Source organism: Megascapheus bottae, chromosome 16 (assembly GCF_031878675.1).
Source record: "Megascapheus bottae isolate mThoBot1 chromosome 16, mThoBot2.hap1, whole genome shotgun sequence".
In the NCBI taxonomy this organism is placed as follows: Eukaryota; Metazoa; Chordata; class Mammalia; order Rodentia; family Geomyidae; genus Megascapheus; species Megascapheus bottae.
The window spans coordinates 21,802,260-21,823,301 of record NC_143524.1 but is presented as its reverse complement, the minus strand read 5'-3'; the positions used below and the strand labels follow the sequence as shown (position 1 = coordinate 21,823,301).

At 42.0% G+C, this 21,042-nt stretch overlaps 1 protein-coding gene across 2 annotated transcripts in view; it reads right to left on the bottom strand.

Moving 5' to 3' along the window:
• Positions 1–16,311, bottom strand: part of Cstf3 (cleavage stimulation factor subunit 3) — a 74,087-nt gene extending 57,776 nt beyond the window's left edge. The window contains exons 1-2 of one of the 2 annotated variants that reach the window (XM_090347918.1): positions 16,209–16,311; positions 16,058–16,129 (exon numbers count right to left, since the gene is read on the bottom strand). In XM_090347918.1, coding sequence (XP_090204044.1) covers positions 16,058–16,084 — 27 coding nt within the window. In that variant the 5' untranslated portion in view covers positions 16,085–16,129; positions 16,209–16,311. The remainder of the gene's footprint in view (positions 1–16,057; positions 16,130–16,208) is intronic. The other variant, XM_090347919.1, reaches the window with a different exon arrangement.
• Between the last annotated feature and the right edge of the window lie 4,731 nt (positions 16,312–21,042).

Below are 21,042 nucleotides of genomic sequence, written 5' to 3'. Positions count from 1 at the left end.
CTCTTATATTGAATTAACAAGCAAAAAGATGGTTCGAAGTGAAGGTATGGCCAAAGCAACAGAGCACCAGCCTTGAGCTGAAAAGTCAAGCAAAAGTGGAAAGTCCCGAGTTCAAGACTCAATACTGGCAAGAAAAAGAAACACAAAACAACCAGTGTAATCTAAATTAAATTTATGCTTTACTAATATACAGGTAATTTACAGATAGCTTAATAAGTGAAAGCTAAAAAGGCATACTAATACACTATTAGTGGAAATCACTGTAGAAGATCCCTTTAAAAATGGAACATTTTGTCAGGAACAGTGGCTCATGCCTGTAATCCTAGCTACTCAGGAGGCTAAGATCTGAGAATCAAGGTTCAAAGCCAGCCCAGGCACAAAAGGACCTGAGACTCTTATCTTCAATTAACCTCTAGAAAATAGAATTGGGGCTTGGCTCAAGGGTAGGGCAATAGCCTTGAGCTGATGAGCTCAGGGACAGCCCACAGGCCCAGGCTGAGTTCTAGCCCTATGACCCACATCAAAACAAAAAACAAAAAAACACCCTGAACTTTTGGGGGCCACAAGCCTAGTCTAGTGGTGGAGTGCTCGCCTAGTATGCACAAAGCCCTGGGTTCAATTCCTGGTACCACATACCAGAAAAAGTCAGAGGTGGTGCTGTAGCTCAAGTGGCAAAGCACTGGCCTTGAGAAAGCCCAAGGACAGTGCTCAAACCCTGAATTCAAGCCCCAAGACTGGCCAAATCAAATAAACAAAAACTGAGTATCTTAAATGCTCTCAATCACAAGGAGGGCTGGGGGGAACTGAGCGTAGCTACACTATGGGGGTGGGGAACTAAAGCTGTAAAAAAGTTTTTAAAGCATTACAGGCCCCATTCACTTACATTTACACATCTACAGTTTGGTAATGGTGACAAACCATTCATCTGACCAACAAAGCTCAAAAAAAAGATCAACATGAAAAGAAAAAGTTCATGTTAAAAAGTAAACAGTAGGGCAAAAGTGACTGGTGTCTATGATACTAGCTACTAAGAAGGTTGAGATCTGAGAATGGATATTGAAAGCCAGATGAACAGGAAAGAAAGTCCTCTTTCCTAAGAGTATAGGCATGAGAATGTAATCTTAGCTACGCAGAAGGCTAAAGATTATAGTTTGATGTCAGCCCAGGTAGGAAAGTCTGAAAGACCTTTAATTCCAATTAAACACAATAAAAAAAAAGCCAGACGCTCATCTTTATTTCCCCCCTTCCCTGTCCAATTTCAAATAACCAATTAAGCACATACAAAATATATCAGATAACAAGATAAAATATTGTAACAATATGAGATAACCAAGGGATAGCAAAAGATGAGAGATAGCACAGTACATTAAGGATAACAATCACTCATTATATGGCTTTTGGAAGGGGGGAGGGAAATGGGGACCATGTCATGAGAAAGGGTATCAATGTTTGTGAAGTAATGCACCTTCTATCTGGTGAATATAATGTAACCCTTCTATTAATTACAATAAAAGAAAAAAATGTGGAAAAAAAGAGTAAAGAACAAAATGTGAATTCATAAGGCCATATAGAATGCTGTTAAATGAAAGGACCTCCAGGACATAGAAACAAAAGCCATATAATGAATGATTGTTGTCCCTAATGTACTATGTTATCTCTCATCTCTTTTGCTGTCCCTTGGTTATCTCATATTGTTACAGTACTTCTCCTGGTTATCTAATATATTGTATATACATGTATTTAGTTATTTGAAGTCGGATGAGGAAGGGAGGAAAACAAGATGAGGGGCAGGGGTGGGGAGAGGGAATTGGGGACCAAGACACGAGAAAGGGTGTCAATATATGTGAGTATGTGAAGTAATGCACCTTCTATCTGGTGACTATAATGTAACCCTTCTATTAATTATAATAAAAATATATGGGAAAAAAAGCCAGACGCATTGAGCCAGAAGTGGCACTGTAGATACAAGTGATAAAGGACTAGCCGTGAGCCAAAGCTTAAGGAAAGCAGCCAGAGAAACTCAGGGGCAGCACCCAGCCCTAGAACCAGCACACATGCATGTGCATGTTCCCTTCCTCCCCCCATCTCTCTCTCTCTCACCTGAAAAGGCAAAATTAAAGCAAAAGGGATGGGGCATGACTCATATGGCAGGGTACTTGCTAAGCAAACTTAAGGCTCTGAGGTCAATCTTCAATACGGGGATAATAAGAGCAAATAAATTTAAAACATGTCACATGACAAATACCAAATTTACAAGAGCATAAAATCCAATCAATAAAGTTAAAGAAACAATGATTCAAAATGAAAATGGACAAAAGGAGCCAAAAAGTATACAGCTCTATGGCAGAGTCCTATCTGCATGGAGGTGGCCCTAGATTTATCTCCAGCACTGGAGAGGGTAGGGAGAGGGAACAAAGTATAAGAATAGATCATAGAAAATGCAAGCAGCAGGAAGGGGCTGGGCTAACACACAAGAAGAATAACAATGAACATATGAATATTGTCAAGTAGACTGTTTGCCTGTATAGAAACACAATAAAACTTTATTCATTAGAAGGGGTGAAATTAGTGGAAACATACTGCATTACATTGCAATACTGCTTGGAAGTGTTGCAAAGAAACTCCCTTACATAATTTTTGTATGCTTACAACGATGTTCATTGCAGCACTATTTACCATAGCAAAGATATGGAACCAACCCAGATGTTCCTCAGTTGATGAATGGATCAACAAGATGTGGTATTTCTACACAATGGAATTCTATGCAGCTGTCAGAAAGAATGACATTTGTTAGGAAATGGAAAGACTTAGAAAAAATCATATTAAGTGAACTAAGCCAGACTCAAAGGAACATAGGCTCAATGGTTTCCCTCATTTATCATAACCAGAAGAAACCTTGGGCTCTCCTAGCAGAGATTTGCAATAGAGCAAAACCTAGATACATAAGGCCATATAGTATGATGCTAAATGAAAGAACCTCTAGGATATAGAAACAAATGCCATATGAGTGATTGTTGTCCTTAATGTACTGTTATCTCTCATCTCTTTTGCTATCCCTTGGTTATCTCATATTGTTACAGTATTTCACCTGGTTATCTGATATATTGGATATATTTGTATTTGGTTATTTGAAATTGGATAGGGAAGGAGGAAAACAAGATGAGGGGTGGGGGAGGGAAATGGGGACCAAGACATGAGAAAGGGTATCAATGTATGTGAATTAATGCACCTCCTATCTGGCAAATATAATGTAACCCTTCTTTTAATTACAATAAAAAATATATGAAAAAAAAAAAGCTGCCAGGTACTGGTAGCTCATGGCTATAATCCTTGCTATTCAGGAAGCTAGGATCTGAGAATCACAGCTCAAAGACAACCTGGGCAAGAAAGTTTTTGAGACTCTTTTCCAACTAACCACCTTTTTAGTGGTTGGTTTCCAGTTTTTTAGTTGGAAGTGTAACTATGATTCAAGTGGTAGAGCACTAGCCTTGGTCAAAAAGGGGGCTGAGGGAGAGCTGGAGAGAGAGAGGGAGAGAGAGAGAGCTAGGGAGAGAAAAGAAAAAAAGGAAACTGTACTCTCACCCATAAAAGAAAGCACCAGCAACACTCAAAAGAAATACAAATGAAACCTGAAGTCTGTAAGATGTATCAAATGTCTTGCAATTGACTATGCTGGCAGGAGAATGCAGAAACAGACATGTATATATTATTGGGGTTGGAGAACAAGTAGCAATATGGAACAAAATTTAATTCCGGAGCTGGGAACATGGCCTAGTGGTAGAGTGCTCGCCCAGCATGAACGAAGCCCTAGATTCAATTCCCTGGAACCGTATACACAGAAAAAGTCAGAAGTGGCACTGTGGCTCAAGTAGCACAGTGCTAGCCTTGAGCTAAAAGTATCCAAGGATAGTGCCCAGGCCTGAGTTCAAGTCCCAGGACTGGCAAAAAAATACATAAATAAATAAAAATAATTCTGGGGTCCAGGAGTTTGGCTGAGTGGTAGTGTTTGCCTAGCATGCACGAAGACCTGGGTTTGATTCCTCGAACCACATACAAGGAAAAAGGCAGAAGTGGTGCTGTGGTTCAAGTGGTAGAGTCCCAGCCTTGAGAAAGCCTAAGGACAGTGCTCAGGCCCTGAGTCCAAACCTCAGGACTGGCAAACAAACAAACAAAAAGCATAGCAAGGAAGAAGGCTCTGGGTGGCTCAAACCTGTAAGCCTAGTTACTCAGGAGTTACTCAAAGTTTAAAGCCAATCTGGGCAGAAAAGCCAGTGAGATTCATCTCCAAACAACTAGCAGGTGTGGCTTAAGGAACAGTGTGCTTTGCCTTGGGCAAAAGTCAAGGAAGAGCTCCTGGCCCTCAGTTCAATCCTCATTAAATAAATTGTGCTCACTAAAAATAACAAGGAAAGATAAGCAGCAACATGCTATGCTTTTCATAATACTGGGTTAAAAACAAGTAAATGCAAAACAAGGGACACAATGTACTTATTTTTACAATGTATACTCTGAAGCTCTGTTTAAGTTTTTACTATTCCTCTAAGAAACATCCCCACACTGTTTGGTATGTGCGAGTTTGGGGAATAAAATACTTCTTACAATTAGATTACGTATATTTTTCTCCTCATCCAATTTCTTGGAAATCTTAGCACATGAGGATCATCATGAATTTGTTACGTATCCCACTAGTCAATGATTTAGTTAAATATTCAGAAAATGATCTAGAGGTTAATATCAAATACATTCATAATGGAAGCTAACCAGAACAGCCAGGAGTGCACCCTGCTACTATTTAAGTCCCACAACAAAAAGCCTTTCATTGTCACAGTTATGAGCCAGTAGGTGACCAATGTTGACAGTAGCATATTTATGTTTGAGCCTGGCTGGTCATCATATTGCTACAGAGTAAAGGAAAATGAAATAGTATCCCATTATCTGCAGCATTAGGTCTGTGTAAGGAATATGGTTGTAGTATTTTCTGACTTTTGCCTGAAACCTAGCTATTTGGGAAACTGGGATCTGAGTGAGGATTGTGGTCCCAAGCCAGCCCAAGCAAAAGTTCATGAGGCATATATCTACAATACTAACCAGGAAAAAACTGGGAGTGGAGGAATGGCTCAAGTGGTAGAGTGCTAGCTTTAAGCTACTCAGAGGTTCAAAGCCAGCCTGGATAGATAAGTCTGGAACTCTGACCTTAATTAACAAAAAGTTGGAAATGGAGGTGTGGCTCAAGTGGTAGAATTTCAGCCTTGAGCGGGAGGGGGGGGGAGGAGTCGAGCAAGAATTTAAGGCTCCAAGTTCAAACCCCAGTACTAGTACACACACACACACACACACACACACACACACACACACACACACACTGTTTTTATTTTGGTGATCTTGTTAGTGTTTAGCAGAACAAAACATGTCTGCTTCTTTCAGTTTCTTGCAAAACTGTTTTGGATGCAATGGGCCATGGACTGACTGCAGTTTGAGAACTAATCATAACCATATAATTACATTTCAGACAATGTCATGCACTATGATGATCCTAATAAGACTAAAGGAGATGTAAAATTCTGCTCTATCATAGCTTGATATTATCTATCTTGGCCATCATAACAACTCAAGGCATTATTCATGTGTTTGAGGTGATTCTGATATAAAACAAAACTACTTTGCTACCAGTCACATAAAGGTCTAGAACATACAATTACATAGAACACGAATTACGTTATAGTAAACAACTATGTTGCTAAGTAGTGTAGTTACATTAGTATATTTTTTATCTAAAAGCAGTGTACAGCCAGTGGAGAGAAGAGTGAGCAAATGCAGTCATTATATTCAATATGTACTATGTAAAAATTAAACTACATAACTTGGGGATAAAGATGAAAGGGAGAAATTGGGGGAGATGGATGGAAGGGATAACAATTATCAAGATGCACTGTACTTATAACCTAACTTATGAAATCGATCTCTCTTGGACAACTACCTAATTTTTAAAAATGGTTTTAAAAAGAAAAGCCAGGTATAGTGGCAAACACTGATAGTGAGGCAAGAGAATCTTAAACTGAAGGTTAAGCTAGATCATAGTGAGATGTTATTTCAGAAGCAAAAACTGTTTAACAGGTGTTATATTAGGACTAGATACCAGACAGGTCTGTTCCTTTACCAATGCAAAATAACTCTGTTTTCATGAACAAAATTGAACAACTCACTGGGCACTGGGGGCCCAAGTCCATAATTGGAGGCTGAGACCTGAGGAATGCAGTTTGAAGGCAGCCCAGGCGGGAAAATCTATGAGACGACTCCAATTAACCATCAAAAAGCTGGAAATGAAGCTGTGGCTCATGCAAATGGTAAAGCACCAGCCTCGAGCAAAAGAGCTAAGGAACAGTGCCAAATCAAGCATCAGTGCTGGCTGGCAAAGGAAAAACAACAAAACTTCACAACTAACCATGAACTCAAATCCCCTTTTAGATCACTCTCACACAATTACCAATCCAACTAAATAAAATGATTCTAATTCACAACTAGGTCCAGTTTAATAAGAAATACACTTAGAAATATGAGAAACTTAATGTTGAAGAAATGTTTCCTCACTTTTTTTTTCTGTTATATCTCTAGGAAACACCAATACTAGTAGTTCAAATCAACTGCCCTTTGGAGCAATCACTGCCAAAGTCCAGTTTTCCTAAGAAATATTCATAAAGATCAAATTAATTCCACTAAATATTACTTTTAAAAGGAGAGGATGGAGTGGGAATGTGGCTTAGTGGTTGAGTATATGCCTAGCATACATGAAGTCCTGGGTTTGATTCCACAGCACCACATAAACAGAAAAAGCTGGAAGTAGTGCTGTGGCTCAAGTGCCAGAGTGCTAGCACAAGAAGCTCAGGGACAGTGCCCAGGCCCTGAGTTCAAGCCCCAGGACTGGTTTAAAAAAAGAGAAAGAGGGTAGCTGGTGACTCACACCTGTAACCCTAGCTACTCAGGAGGCTGAGATTTAAGGATTGGAATTCAAGAACAGCTTGGGAAGGAAAGTCTGAGACTCTTTTCTCCAATTAATAATAGAAAACGTTGGAACTGGAGATGTGGCTCAAGTGGTAGAGTGCTAGCCTTCAGTAAAAGGAGCGTAAACAGCCCCCAGACCCCGAGTTCAAGACAAAAAAAAAGCTAGAAGGGGGAAAACGTAGGAAAGGCCATTTACAAGAATTTCCTTAAAAAACAAACATAACTGTACAAAAAATATCTACTTGGTTCTTCCTCTAAACTCCATAGTTCTAACAAACAAGCATCTTGATTTTAAAAATGCTTGGTAATGCTGTTACCTTTGAACTGTTTTGAAGTACCTAAGGCTTACCCAACAAAATAAACAAGGTTTCAAGTTTCAACACTGGATATTTTAAACTTTCTTCCCTCATTACACACATCACAGCCAGGTACCCATGGCTTACACCAGTAATCCAGTAATCCTAGCTACTCAGAAGGCTGAGATTTGAGGACAGCAGGTTTTAAGTCAGCCTGGACAGGAAAGTCTGTTGAGACTTTTATCAGAGTGCCAATTAGTCACCAAAATGCTGGAAGTAGAGCAGTGCTCAAGTGTTAGTGCACTAGCCTGGAGCAAAACAACTCAAGAGACTGTGCCCAGGCCCTGAGTTCAAGCCCAGGATTGGTATACACACAAAAAAGTATATCATACAACACCTCTGTATCTATCATAGATATCTTCCCAAATCTACTTTACACTAAAAATAAACAAACAAAAATACACACAAAGAAAACACTGATAGATAACCCAGAATTACCCTCTTCGTTGAGAATTATTATCTTCTACTTCTTGGGAATCACATAGTTTTCTAAACCAAGGGTCATTTTGGTTATAATCCTGGCTTTCTTAATTTCTAGGATAGACTATACATTGTCTCAGAAATGCAGAACGAAGAGTAGTGACAAATACCTGCAATCCAAGCAAAGCATAGCTTGGTGAGTTTTAGCCTTCCTGGGCTACATGGTAAAATGCTCATCTCAAAACAGCAAAACAAGTCAAGAGTGTGGCCTGGTGGTAGAGTACTTGCCTAGCATGCTTGAAGCCATGGGTTCAATTCCTTGGTTGCACATACACAAAAAAGCCGGAAGTGGTGCTGTGTCTCAAGTGGTAAAGCATTAGTCTTGAGAAGTTCAAGCTCAGGCCTCGAGTTCAACCCCAAGACAGCCCCCCCCAACCAAAAAAAAGGAAAGCAAAACTGGTGGCTCATGCCTGTAGTCCTTACTACTCAGGAGGCTGAGATCTGAGAAGCATGATTCAAAGTCTATGAGATATGAGACTATTATCACCAGAAAGCTAATAAGAAAGCTAGAAGTAGAGCTATAGTTCATGTGGCAGAGTTCAAGCTCCTTCTAGAATCAGCTCATATGGGTGCATACACAAGCAAAACAAAATAAAAACAAGCAAACAAGAAGTGAACACTTTTTGTGGGGGCTAAGCTTGCAGGACAGGTCAGTGGTTGAGCCTTCCTCAAGAATGTTCAGAGATCTAGGTCCTATCCCCAGAGCTGAAGGGGAAGGAAGTAAGAGGAAATATCTTCAAAAGTACAGGAAGGCTAGGAGTTTGGCCTAGCATGCACGAAGACCAGGGTTCGATTCCTTGGTAACACATGCATAGAAAAAGCCAGAAGTGGTGCTGTGGCTCAAGCGATAGAGCTCTAGCCTTGAGAAAGCCCAAGGACAGTGCACAGGCCTTGAGTTCAACAACCTGGACTGACAGAAAAAAAAAGTATAGCAACAGAACTTTAGCAGTTTAAAATAACTGGTACTCAAATTTATCTTTTTTTTTGGCCTGAGCTCTTCAACTCAAGGCTACTGCCCTATCCTTGAGCTAAGCCCCATTTCCCACTTTCTAGAGGTTTACTGGGGATAAGAGTCTCAGGTCCTTTTGTGCCCAGGCTGGTTTTGAACCTTGATCCTCATCTCAGCCTCCTTAGTAGCTAGGATTATAGGCGTAAGCTTCTGCAACCGGCTCTTTGGACACTTTCTGCTCAAGGTTATTGCTCTGTCACTTGAGCCACAGCACTACTTCCTGGTCTTTCTGAATATGTGGTAACCAAGGAATTGAACCCAGGGCTTAGGACTATAATCCTAGCTACTCAGGAGGATGAGATCTGAGGATCAAGGTTCAAAGCCAGCCCATGCACTAAAATCCATGAGACTCTTTTCTTCAATTAATCACCAAAAAAACAAAAGTGGTGCTGTAGCTCAAGAGCTTAGGGAAAGCGCCGGGCCCAGGGTTCACGACCGCCACCCCTCCCAAAGAAACTAAACTTTCAACCAAGAAGAAAAAATGCCGGGGCCTACCGGCAGCAAACTGGGGTTCCTGAAATAGGGGGCAGGGACTGGAAAAAATAGAAGAGAGACAAACACATCGGGTCCGGGAGGTCTGCAGCCCAGGCAAAAACTGCCGCGCCCTTTATTCTCAACTCAAAGCTTATATCCCTTCTTGAGACCAGGGCACTGCCAGGTGTTACATCCAGATGGTTAATCAGGGAACTGTTGGGGGTTACATTCATATGGTAAATCTCAGATCAATTGAACAGGAGAAGGCCAAAAAACAATAAGACAATCAAGCAATTATCTGATGCAAATCAAAGTACAGTTTGATTCCACTCTGGCTCCCAACAAAAAAATATATACAAAAATTTAAAAGAACAGCTATAATTTGACACTGAAACTAGAAATGTGTTTGGGGGAAATAGGGAAGCTGTTTACGTGCACTGAATTTTATCGTAATTATATTCGCAAAACTAGAAAACAAAGGAGCATCAGAAGACTATCCTTGAATACTTCCTTGCTACAGTTTAATCTTCAGCAATGACTTTATAATTACTTCTCTTTCGGAGGGCAAAAAAATATTCACAAACCTTAGTACAAAAATAAAAACAAAAACCCTGCATAGGGCCGGGAGTAGTAGTGTTGCCTGCCTAGCATGCACGAAATCCTACGTTTGATTCCTCTGTACCACATACACAGAAAAAGCTGGAAGTGGTGCTGTGGCTTAAGGGTAGAGTGCTACCTTTGAGAAAGCCCAAGGACAAAGCTCTTGCCTTGAGTTCATGCCCCAGGACTGGAACAAACAAAAACAAAAAACCCTAAGCCAGGTGTGATGGTTCATTCCTGTAATCCCAGCTACTCTGGAGACTGAGATCTGAGAATCAAGGTTCAAAGCCAGTCCAGCACAAAAAGGCCTGAGACTCTTATCTTTAATTAAACTCTAGAAAACAGGAAGTGGGGGTTGGCTCAAGGGTAGGATGGTAGCCTCCAGCTGAAGAGTTCAGGGACAACGCCCTGGCCAAGTTCAAGCCCCATAACCCACAAAAACAAAACAAAAAAGCCCAACCCTGCATCAACTTTTAGTAACAAAATATTATTAGACTTATGTATTAATTACAAACTTGAGCTCTCAAGCTACTACTAAAAAGCTAAAAGATATCTAAACTATGTATATTGGTAGCATTCTTTGTCCACAGTCCATCTTGTCCTCTTTCCAAAGCAAATTTATGGTTATCAATGAGATGTGCATGTTTGGTCATGGGACCTGAACTCTGGGCCTGGGCATTGTCCATGAGCTCTTCAGCTCAAGGCTGCCACCCTATCCCTTAAGCCATAGGGCTTTCTGGGGATTAAACAGAGATAAGAGTCTTATGGTTTGTTGTGCTGGGCTGGCTTTGAATCATGATTCTCAGATCTCAGCCTCCTGAGTAGCTAGGATTACAGGTGTGAGCCACCCCACCTGGATTTAAGAATGATTTTTTTTTGAAAGAAGAAAAATTCAGAGACAGGTATCTGTGGGTCACGAGCAACACAAGAAGTTGATTACATGTTTTGAACCCAGAAATGGCAAACAAATCCTCAGACTAATCCCCAATTAACAGCAAAAAAGCTGGAAGTCAAGATGTGGCAACAGCAACAGAGCACCAGACATGAAGGAAAAAGCCAAGAAGTCTCAAAGCCTGGAGCTCAAGCCTGGTATTAAGCAGGACACCTATTCATACCAGTAATCCTACCTGTGTGGGAGGCTGAGAGTATAAGAATGATAATTTGAGGGGCCGGGAGTTTGGCCTAGTGGTTAAAGTGCTTGCCTAGCATGCATGAAGACCCGGGTTCGATTCCTCGGTACCACATACATAGAAAAAAAAAGCCGGAAGTGGTGCTGAGGCTCAAGTGGTAGAGCTCTAGCCTTGAGAAAGTCCAAGGACAGTGCTCAGGCCCTGAGCTCAAGCCCAGGACTGGCAAAAAAAAAAAAAAAAAAAAAAGATAATTTGAATACAGCTTGGGAAGAACACATTTTTTTTTTTATTTTTGCCAGTCCTGAGCTTGAGCTCAGAGACTGAGCCCTGTCCTTGGACTTTCTCAAGGCTAGAGCTCTACCACTTGAGCCTCAGCACCACTTCCGGCTTTTTCCTATGGAAACTGGAATTGAACCTGGTCTTCATGCATGCTAGGCAAGCACTCTACCACTTGACCGAACTTCCGGCCGGGGAAGAACACTTTTTATCTTAAAAATAACCAGCAAAAAGTAAAACTGTGTGTCTCAGGTGTCAGGGGACTGGCCCAGCAAGCTCAAGGCCTCAAGTTCAAAGAAAAGGTGATTTAAATTTTTCCCTTACACTATTTTTTTTTGCTTGTCCTGGGGCTTGAACTTGGCCTGGGTTCTGTCCCTGAGCTTCTTTTTGCTCAAGGCTAGCACTCTACCACTTGAGCCACAGTGCCACTTCTAGCTTTTTCTGTGTGTGTGAGTGGAACTCAAGGTTTCATGCACGATGGGCAAGCACTCTACCACTAAGTCACATTCTCAGCCTTTTCTCACAATGTAGATTGGGCACTAACTAGTGATCCAAATTCCCCCACCCAGACTGGGAATATAACCCTGTACCATTATGCTCAGACCTTATTTAGTTTCTTTTTTCTCACTTGTAATTTCAGGCCACTTCAGGTATTCCTTTCCTTTTGATTTTCACTGGTCATGCAATTCACAATGACTAGTGAACATTTAAGTGAACAATGTAAGGCCCTGACTTCAAGCTCCAGTATCCCCTTCCAAAGAACAGTTGATTCATATATTAAATCATACTGCATACACAAAAATCCCATCACTCTTTAAGGTGCCATTACTACTTCAATCAAATAATACAGTATATGAGATTTGCTTCAGTGTATTTACAAAACAATCAAATCAAGTGAAGATAGGAAAAAAAAAGACTGGCTATAAACCAAAGCTATATAATATGCCATACATTATACTAATCTCTTAATGCAGGTTGCGGGGGAAGCTAGACTTCAGTAGCCCAGGCTTGTAAATCCTTGCGACTTGAAGGCAGATCAGATGGATCTCAAATTGAAGGTTAGCCCAGGCAGAAAAGTTCAAGAGACCTTACCTTGAAAATAAATAGCAAAAAGAAGGGCTCAAGGAGTAGAGTACCAGACTACTAAAGGAGAAGCCCTGAGTTTAAACACTAATACTGCAGGGGAGAGGGGAAAAGAAAGTTATGATGTCAAGAAACATGTTTTAGGCCAGGCACAGTGGCTCATGCCTGTAATCCCAGCTACTTAAGGGGCTGAGATGTGAGGACAGCGGTTCAAAGCCAGCCTGGGCACTAAAGACAGCAAGACTCTTATCTCCAACTAACTACTAGAAAACTGGAAGTGGTGCTGTGGCTCAAGGGGTAGGGCGGTAGCCTTGAGCAGAAGAGCTCAGGGATAGCACCCAGGCCCAGAGTTCAAACTCCATGACTGATACACAAACACACACACACACACACACACGCACACGCACACGCACGCACACGCACACACACACACACACACACACACAAAAGAAACATGTTTTAAGCTTGATACTGGCACATCACACTTGTGATCTGGCTGCTTAGGAACCTAGGATCTTAGAATCTGATTTGAATTGTTTGCACAAAGTCAATCTGGCAGGCAAATCCAAGAGACTCATTGCCAACTAACTAGCAAAAAGCTGGAAATGGAGGTGTGGTTCAAGTAAGCAAGAGTGTGAAGTCCTCGGTTAAAGCCCCACTACTGGCAAAAATAAAAATAAAAAACATTAACAATAATGAACGGCTTTAGATTGAAGGAAAAAAAAAGACCACAAAGTTTTGGGCAAGCTGAGACTCTATAAGGATAATCTCTTAGGGGAGGAAAAAGAGGATCTACATAAAAATAACAGAACAATGCAATCTTCCTTTTTTTGCCAGTCCTGGGCTTGAATTCAGGGCATGAGCACTGTCCTTGGACTTTCTCAAGGCTAGAGCTCTACCACTTCAGTCTCAGCCCCACTTCTGGCTTTTTTCTATGTATGTGGTTCCAAGGAATCGAACCCTGCTCTTCCTGCATGCTAGGCAAGCACTCTACCACTGGGCCAAATTCCTGACCCCAATGCAATCTTTAAAAATATAATTTCTGGCGGCCCTGAGTTCAAGCCACAACTGGCAAAAAAAAAAATCTGGGTCGGGAGTTTGGCCTAGTGGTAAGAGTGGTAAAAGTTTACCAACTGATAGCTAGATAAAAGGATTACTAAGGAACAGAAACACAGAACTCAATATTGACAATTAATAATTGCACGGGGGAAAATGACCTAGTAATCATCATCCTAAGCAATCGACAAATTTAACCAAACAAGTAGTGCTTTTGATGTAATAAAACATACTACAAAAGTACTTGCCCTGAATATTATTAAGACCTAACTATAAACACTTCAGTGTTTGAAGGGACTAGTTAAATGACATCACTAAAAACTCCACCTAAACCAAAACCAAGGAAAAATAACACAAACCCAGAAAATTGTTAAATTCTGTAACTATTCTAAACTTTGCACAGAGACTATACCCTGGAGGGAAAGGGATACAATGGAGGAGACTGTTACAAGATAAAACCATATCAGAGCCTTAATCAGATTCTCACTTATTATAAAGTGATAAATAAAGCTAGACACCAGTGATTCTATAGTATTAGCTTCTTCGGAGGCTGAAAAGGGATGATACAATTTTGAGGTCAACCCTATGGCTGGGTTTGTTAGCCCATGACTGCAATCCTAGCTTAGTGGAAGACTGAGAATGGGACAATCAGTGCCAGGGCAGAAAAGTTCACAAGACTCCATCACAATGGAAAAGACTTGGATGAAGTAGCCTGGGATGCTACTGCTCATCGTTATCTGGGATATACAATGAGAAGCCAAAAATATTGAACCATTCCTAGGTCGAAATGGAGATCCTATTTCAAAAGCAACCAGTGTCATGGCTAATCCTCAGAATATGTCTAAGAAACACAAGACCCCGAAGTGTTGGGATATGTATGTGTGCGCATTCGTGCATTAATGAAAAGGTGGGGCATTGGTAGCTTCTGACCAACCTAGTTTCTCAGGAGACTTGAGCTATGTGGATCCAGGTCCTAGGCAGATAAATCCTCTCATCTAGAATTAACTTGTAAAAAGCTGGAGGCTTGGCTCAGGAGATAATCAGCTAAAAAAGAGCTGGAGGGTTCAAGTTCAAGCCCTGCTACAAGCTCACACACAAAAAAGCTCAAGGTAATGACATTACTATGTCCTTAGAATGCAGGCAAATGTAAAAAAAAAATTAACGAATTTGAATTTCGGAACATCCAATGAAACCTTTGTAACAACTTTACTCTTACACAAGATATAGTTCAGAAAGGGGTGTGTGGTAATCATTGCTACTCAGGAGGCTGAGATCTGAGATTCCATTTCCAATTAACTACAAGAAAATCAGAATTGGAGGTGTAACTCAAGTGGTAGAGCCAGTTCAAGCAGGCCAACTGGAGTCCCTCTTGTCCAACTAACCAGAAAAAAACTGGAAGTGGAGGTGTGGCCTTGAGTGAAAAAAGCCATGCAAGTTCAAACCAGAAGAGAAGAGAAGAGCAGGTGTGCAATGGGTTAAGTGTGGATACAATGGCTTAACCACTTTGCATACTTGAGCATCCTAAAGTTGGGTACAATGTAAACACTGGGAAAACTTCTGGACTGAAACAAGTCCTCAAGCAATAGCTAAAGTATATATATATATATATATATATATATATATATATATATATATATATATATATATACATATGTATATATTTTGCTCATAACGAAACATAGTTACTCCCTACTACACCACGAGAACAGTCCTCTTGTACCACGCACCTTCCACATTATCTGAGGGCTTGAAGAAAATGAAGAAGAAGAAGAAAAAAAAAAACCCCAAGTGTATTTTCGTTGCTATGGCAGTGGGAAATTTCAGGAAAACGAGACTTTGCAGGCGAGCTGAGACTCCATTTTAGAAAACGGCAACTTACCTAAAGACCATGACTTATCTCGAAAAACCCGCATTTACGGACATCTTTTGGGTTACAAAAACTCAGCTGCCTCTCTCACCTAAGAGGCAGACAAGTCCTTCCCACCCCCTCATAAACCCTCCACGCTGCTAGGAGGGAGAAAAACTAGCAAGTCCTCCCCCACCCCAGGGCTCCGCCGTCGTCTAAGCTGGACCCGCCGCGCCTGCCGGGCCCGCCCTTTCGGTCCGTGGGTTTCGTCTCGGCTGGGAGCTGCTCTCTTCCTGGGGCGAGCGCGCGCGCGTGAGTGTGCGCGCGCGTGTGAGTGTGTGCGCGCGCGCGTGCATGGCAGGAGAAACAAGTCGTTCGCAGTCTCCCCCCCGCTCCCCGAAAACGGCAACTACACCTTCGAATACTTCTCCCCACCGCCACACGCCGGATGCCCGGTGCGGCCGCCCAGGCCGGGAGAGGGACGGAGCGAGCCGGGCCATTGTCCGGACGGCGTGGTCCGTCGGAGGCGGAGGGGACCACTTGGCTGTTCCCTCACAGACCCCCCCTCCTCCATCGCACCCCCATTCCCCTCCCGACTTCGTCCTCCAGGGTCACCACATCTCCACACACACCCCTCCCCGCCCCAGCGCCCCCCCACAGCTCCTTCCTCCAGCGAACACGGCCGGCGTCCTCGGACCCACGGACACGGAAAGCAGAGGTCGCCACGAGGGCCGCTCTTCTCCCTCACCTGCTCCGCAGCGCCGTCTCCTGACATGGCCTCCGACGACCACAACGCGTGCACCGCCCGGAGGATCGGAAGCTACAAGAGAAAAATTCAACTAAAACTAGCACCCTCCCAAGACAGCCACTCTCTCTCCCTCTGTCTCTCCCTCTCTCACTGCCTGGCTGGCTCCAGACCGCCAACACGAGTCGCCACCGCCCACTCAAGCTATGAATTAAAATGGCTGCGCCCCAGCCGGCGGAGGAAAAGGTGTGACTTTTTTTTTTAATCGGCATTCACTTCCGGGGTAGAGGGCGGGGCTAAGAGCTCGTTATTCTGGGCGCGCAAACAGCAGGGAGTTCGGGGAGGGGGCGGGGCCGAGGCGTGGGCTGACGTCACGCCCCCAAGGCTATTGGAGCTGCGGGCGTGCGGCTGGGACGCCGGGGAAGCGGGAAAACCATTGGCTTTGCCAAGCTCGCGCGCTTCTGGGAATTTAATTACCGAGTTGCCGAGCTGGGTTCCGTCGGGATGAAACCCGGCCTGCCCGTCCGTTCAGTTCCCTCCCACTTAGCATGGGAAGGAGCTGTGCGAAGTGTTGAATGGCTCCTGGGTTGGCAGATGAGGAGACTGTCCAAGTTTTCTGTAGACCAGACAAATGAACAGATGAAGCACGCCTTAATTTTTGTTGCCGCCATCTCATATTGCGTAGTGGAAGCTTCTAAGACCATATTTTTAGCTTAGCGTCTCACCGTGCTTTCTTGTCTGCAAATGCGGGTGAGTGTATGGGAGCCAGTGTGGAATTGAATTTAGATTTGTTTTTCACCAGATGAATAACCTTGAGCAGTTTGCCTTCTTTGCCTCAGTTTCCCGGGTTTGAAATGGGACTTGTGATTTAAATATTTCAATACAATAAAAAATTTAAAATATACCTAGCCTTAAAAAAAAAAAAGCCCTTTTCAATTTAGTCCATCCTTTTTTTTTTTTTTTTTTTTTTTTTTGAGCACTGTCCTTGGACTTTCTCAAGGCTAAAGCTCTACCACTTGAGCCTCAGCACCACTTCTGGCTTTTTTCTATGTATGTGGCTGAGGAATCAAACCAGGGTCTTTGTGCATGCCTAGGCAAGCACTTTACCACTAGGTCAAACTCCCGGTCCCCATTCTTTTTGCCTATGATGTCCTACACCTCAAAGTAAACAATTCAATTGTTGTCATACTTGTCTTATTCTTGGTATGCTAGATCAAACACTTGATCAATTATGTATTTTATCAGTAGTCATTTCAACACTCAATAATGGAGTACTAGTTAAATGTATCACAAGTCATTTCTATAATGGGTATCAGTCTCTACACGGATGATACTATATAATTACTGACATGGGAAACATTAACAATAGTAAGGAAAAATTAGATCAAAATAATGTCTGTGTGCATATGTATGTATGTTCAAAACATTAAAAAAAAGATTAGATAATAATCCCCACACCTGTAATCCTAGCTATTTAGGAAGCTGAGATCTGAGTATCAAAATTTGAAGCCAGCTGGTACAGAAAGGTCCAGAGACATTTATTCATTTTCAGTCATTGGTCTTGAACTCTGGGCCGGGGCACTGTCCCTGAGCAATTCACCTAAAGGCTACAGCTCTGCCACTTTGAGCCACAGTCCCATTTCTGGTATTCTGGTGGTTAATTGTAGCTGAGTCTCTTGGACATTCTTTTCCATAATGGCTTTGAGCTGTGATCCTCAGATTTCAGCCTCCTGGGTAGCTATGGCTACAGGTGTGAGCCAGCAGTGCCCAACATAAGGTTTTGTTTTGTTTTGTTTTGTTTTGTTTCAGTTGAAGTCCTAAGGCTTAAACTCAGGGCCTGAACACTGTCCCTGAGCACTGTCCTTTGGTTTTCTTAAGGCTAGAGCTCTACTACTTGAGCTATGGCACCACTTCTGGCTTTTTCCATGTATGTGGTACCAAGGAATGGAGCCAGGTCTACCACTAGGCCAAACTCCCAGCCCCCAATTATTTATCATATCACAAGAATTGGTGACTTCTTGTACAAATGTACTGTGTTCTTCATACTTAGATTATACAAAATTTACATTCAAGCTGGGTCTTTACTATGGAAAATAAATACCAAACATAACTTGCCATTTATATTAGAATGCCAGGATTCTTTTGTTCACTTATTGCCTGGGAATTTTATCAAATGTAATCCTGCCTTTGAATTCCTTTCCAGATACGTACAACTATTCAAAAAATTCTGTGACAATGTTCATGTACATTATGAAAATAGTAGCCCTGGGGCCGGGGGTTTGGCCTAGTGGTTAAAGTGCTTGCCTAGCATGCATGAAGACCCGGGTTCAATTCCTCGGTACCACATATAGAAAAAAGCCGGAAGTGGTGCTGAGGCTCAAGTGGTAGAGCTCTAGCCTTGAGAAAGTCCAAGGACAGTGCTCAAGCCCTGAGCCCAAGCCCAGGACTGGCAAAAAAAAAAAATAAATAAATAGTAGCCCTGTAGTTAATAAAACACAAAAAATGAAAACATGTGTAGATCAATTTTTCTGATACTGAAAGTAAGGTGGCTCTTTAGATGAATGGTTAGCCATGCTTTGGCTGTCTGTGCAGTATTAGACAATCATCCTTCAAGAGCTTTTCCTTTCTATGACATCATGTAGCTAACAGTGTCCTCTGTCATTTCAGGTATGGTTTCAATAGAGCAAAGTCTACATCTGCCCTGGTGCACATGTTTGTGTCTTTATTAAAGGCAGACTTACCATGAGCCTTTTATCACATTAAAAAAATTGTCTTTTCTTTTTTTGTTGTTTAATTGTATTTTATTGTCACGTGATATGTAGAGGGATTAGTTAAATTCATAAGGTAATGTGCACATTCTTCTTGAACATTGATAACCCTAAAAATTGTCTTTTCCATCAAAGTGTATTGCTTTGGTCTGGTGGCTCAGCTCTTGTTAAAGAAAAAATAAAGGCTTTGTCTTAAACAGCTTCTTCTCAAAAAGGAATAAAGACACCCCAGACTGTTCAAGATATATCAGAGGTGGGGCCTGGAGTTTGGCCTAGTGATAGAGTACTTGCCTAGCATGCATGAAGACCGGGGTTCAATTCCTAGATACCACATATATAGAAGAATTGGAAGTGGTGCTGTGGTTCCATTGGTAGAGTACTAGGACAGCATTCAGGTCCTGAGTTCAAGTCCCAGGACTGGCAAAAAAAAAAAAAGATTTATCATAGAGGTTAATGGGTTGAGATTACTTTTGTTAATCTTATTTTAATTTTACCTTATATAAATACATTTCACTTCACCCTCTTCTCTGTTTTTTTTTTTTTTTTTTTGGTTTTTGGTCAGTCTTGGAACTTGGATGCAGGGCCTGGACACTGCCCTTGGATACTTTTTGCTCAAGGCTAGTGGTCTGCCACCTGAGCCACAGCACCACTTCTGGCTTTTTCTGTGATCAAACCCACAGTTTCGGGAATGCTAGGCAAGCACTCTACCACTAGGCTATGCTCCTGGGCCCCATTTCATCCTATTCAAACTAGCAAGCAGATTGTGAACCTGTGCTTAACCAATCTGAGCAGAGGGGTGGGGCCTGCTGCGTTAGGGAATAAACTTTGGAGCAGACTCCTTGTTCAGCATGCTTGCTTGCCAGTTTTTTGGCTAATGGCGTACCCTTCTGTGCAGAAGTATATTTTGTCTTGCTGAGACAATTCTTATTTTTGTATCTACCATTGTGACTCCAATGGTTTTTGGAGAGTATATTCAGAACTATTTAGGAAACTGAGACAGAAGGAGTACACATCTAAAGACTGCCTGGGCCACATAGACAAAATAGCATGACACTGAGTCAAAGCAAAACAAACAATGGCAGTCATCAAAAAAAATCTATTCAATTCTATATTTTCTTTTTTCTGCTTTATATCAAGGAGATCATAATATCCTACCCATGAAGTAGGGAATGAAACGATGGGAACCATATTTTCATAGTTGTTTTGTTCCAGGTTAGTGTGTTACCATTTGAGCCACAGGTCCACCTCCACCTTTCTTGGTGGTTAATTGGGGATCAGTTTCTCACAGGTTTTCCTGCTGGAGTTGGTTTCAAACCATGGTCCTTATAGCTCAGCCTGTTTTGTTTTGTTTTTGTAACATTTAAAAAATTGTGCCTGGGCCTGGGAGTTTGGCCTAGTGGTTAAAGTGCTTGCCTAGCATGCACGAAGACCCGGGTTCGATTCCTTGGTACCACATACATACAAAAAAGCTGGAAGTGGAGCTGAGGCTCAAGTGGTAGAGCTCTAGCCTTGAGAAAGTCCAAGGACAGTGCTCAGGCCCTGAGCTTAAGTCCAGGACTGGCAAAAAAAAAAAAAATGTGCCTGGCGTGGTGGCTAATGCCTGTAATCTGTAATCCTTGGTACTCAGGAGGCTGAGATCTGTGGATCAAGGTTCAAAGCCAGCCCAGGCACAAAAGGACCTGAGACTCTTACCTCCAATTAACTTCTAGAAAACAGGATGTGGGGCTTGGCTCAAGGGTAGGGTAGCCTTGAGTTGAAGAGCTCAGGGACAGCTTCTAGTCCTAGTACAAGCCCCATGACCTACAAAAAAAAATGTTATTGTTATTATAAGGTTGATGGTCAGAGGAGTTACAGTTTGCATAAGTCATGTAATAAATACATTTCTTTTTAGACAATGTCACCCTTAGATCTCAGCCACTTGAGTAGCCACAATTACAGGTCTGAACCACTAGTGGCTAGCCTAATTTTATTATTTTTTCTTTTCTTTTTTTCCAGTCTTAGGACTTGAACTCAGAGCCTGGGTACTGTCCCTGAGCTTTTGCACAAGCCTACTACTCTACCACTTGAGCCACAGCTCTATTCCTGGCATTTTCTGTTTATATGGTACTGAGGAATCAAACCCAGGGCTTCATGCTAGATAAGCACTCTACCTAAGACTCTGGCCTAACTTTCATAATTTTTTTAAACTGTTGCATAGTACTATGCTGTGTGGATGTAGTA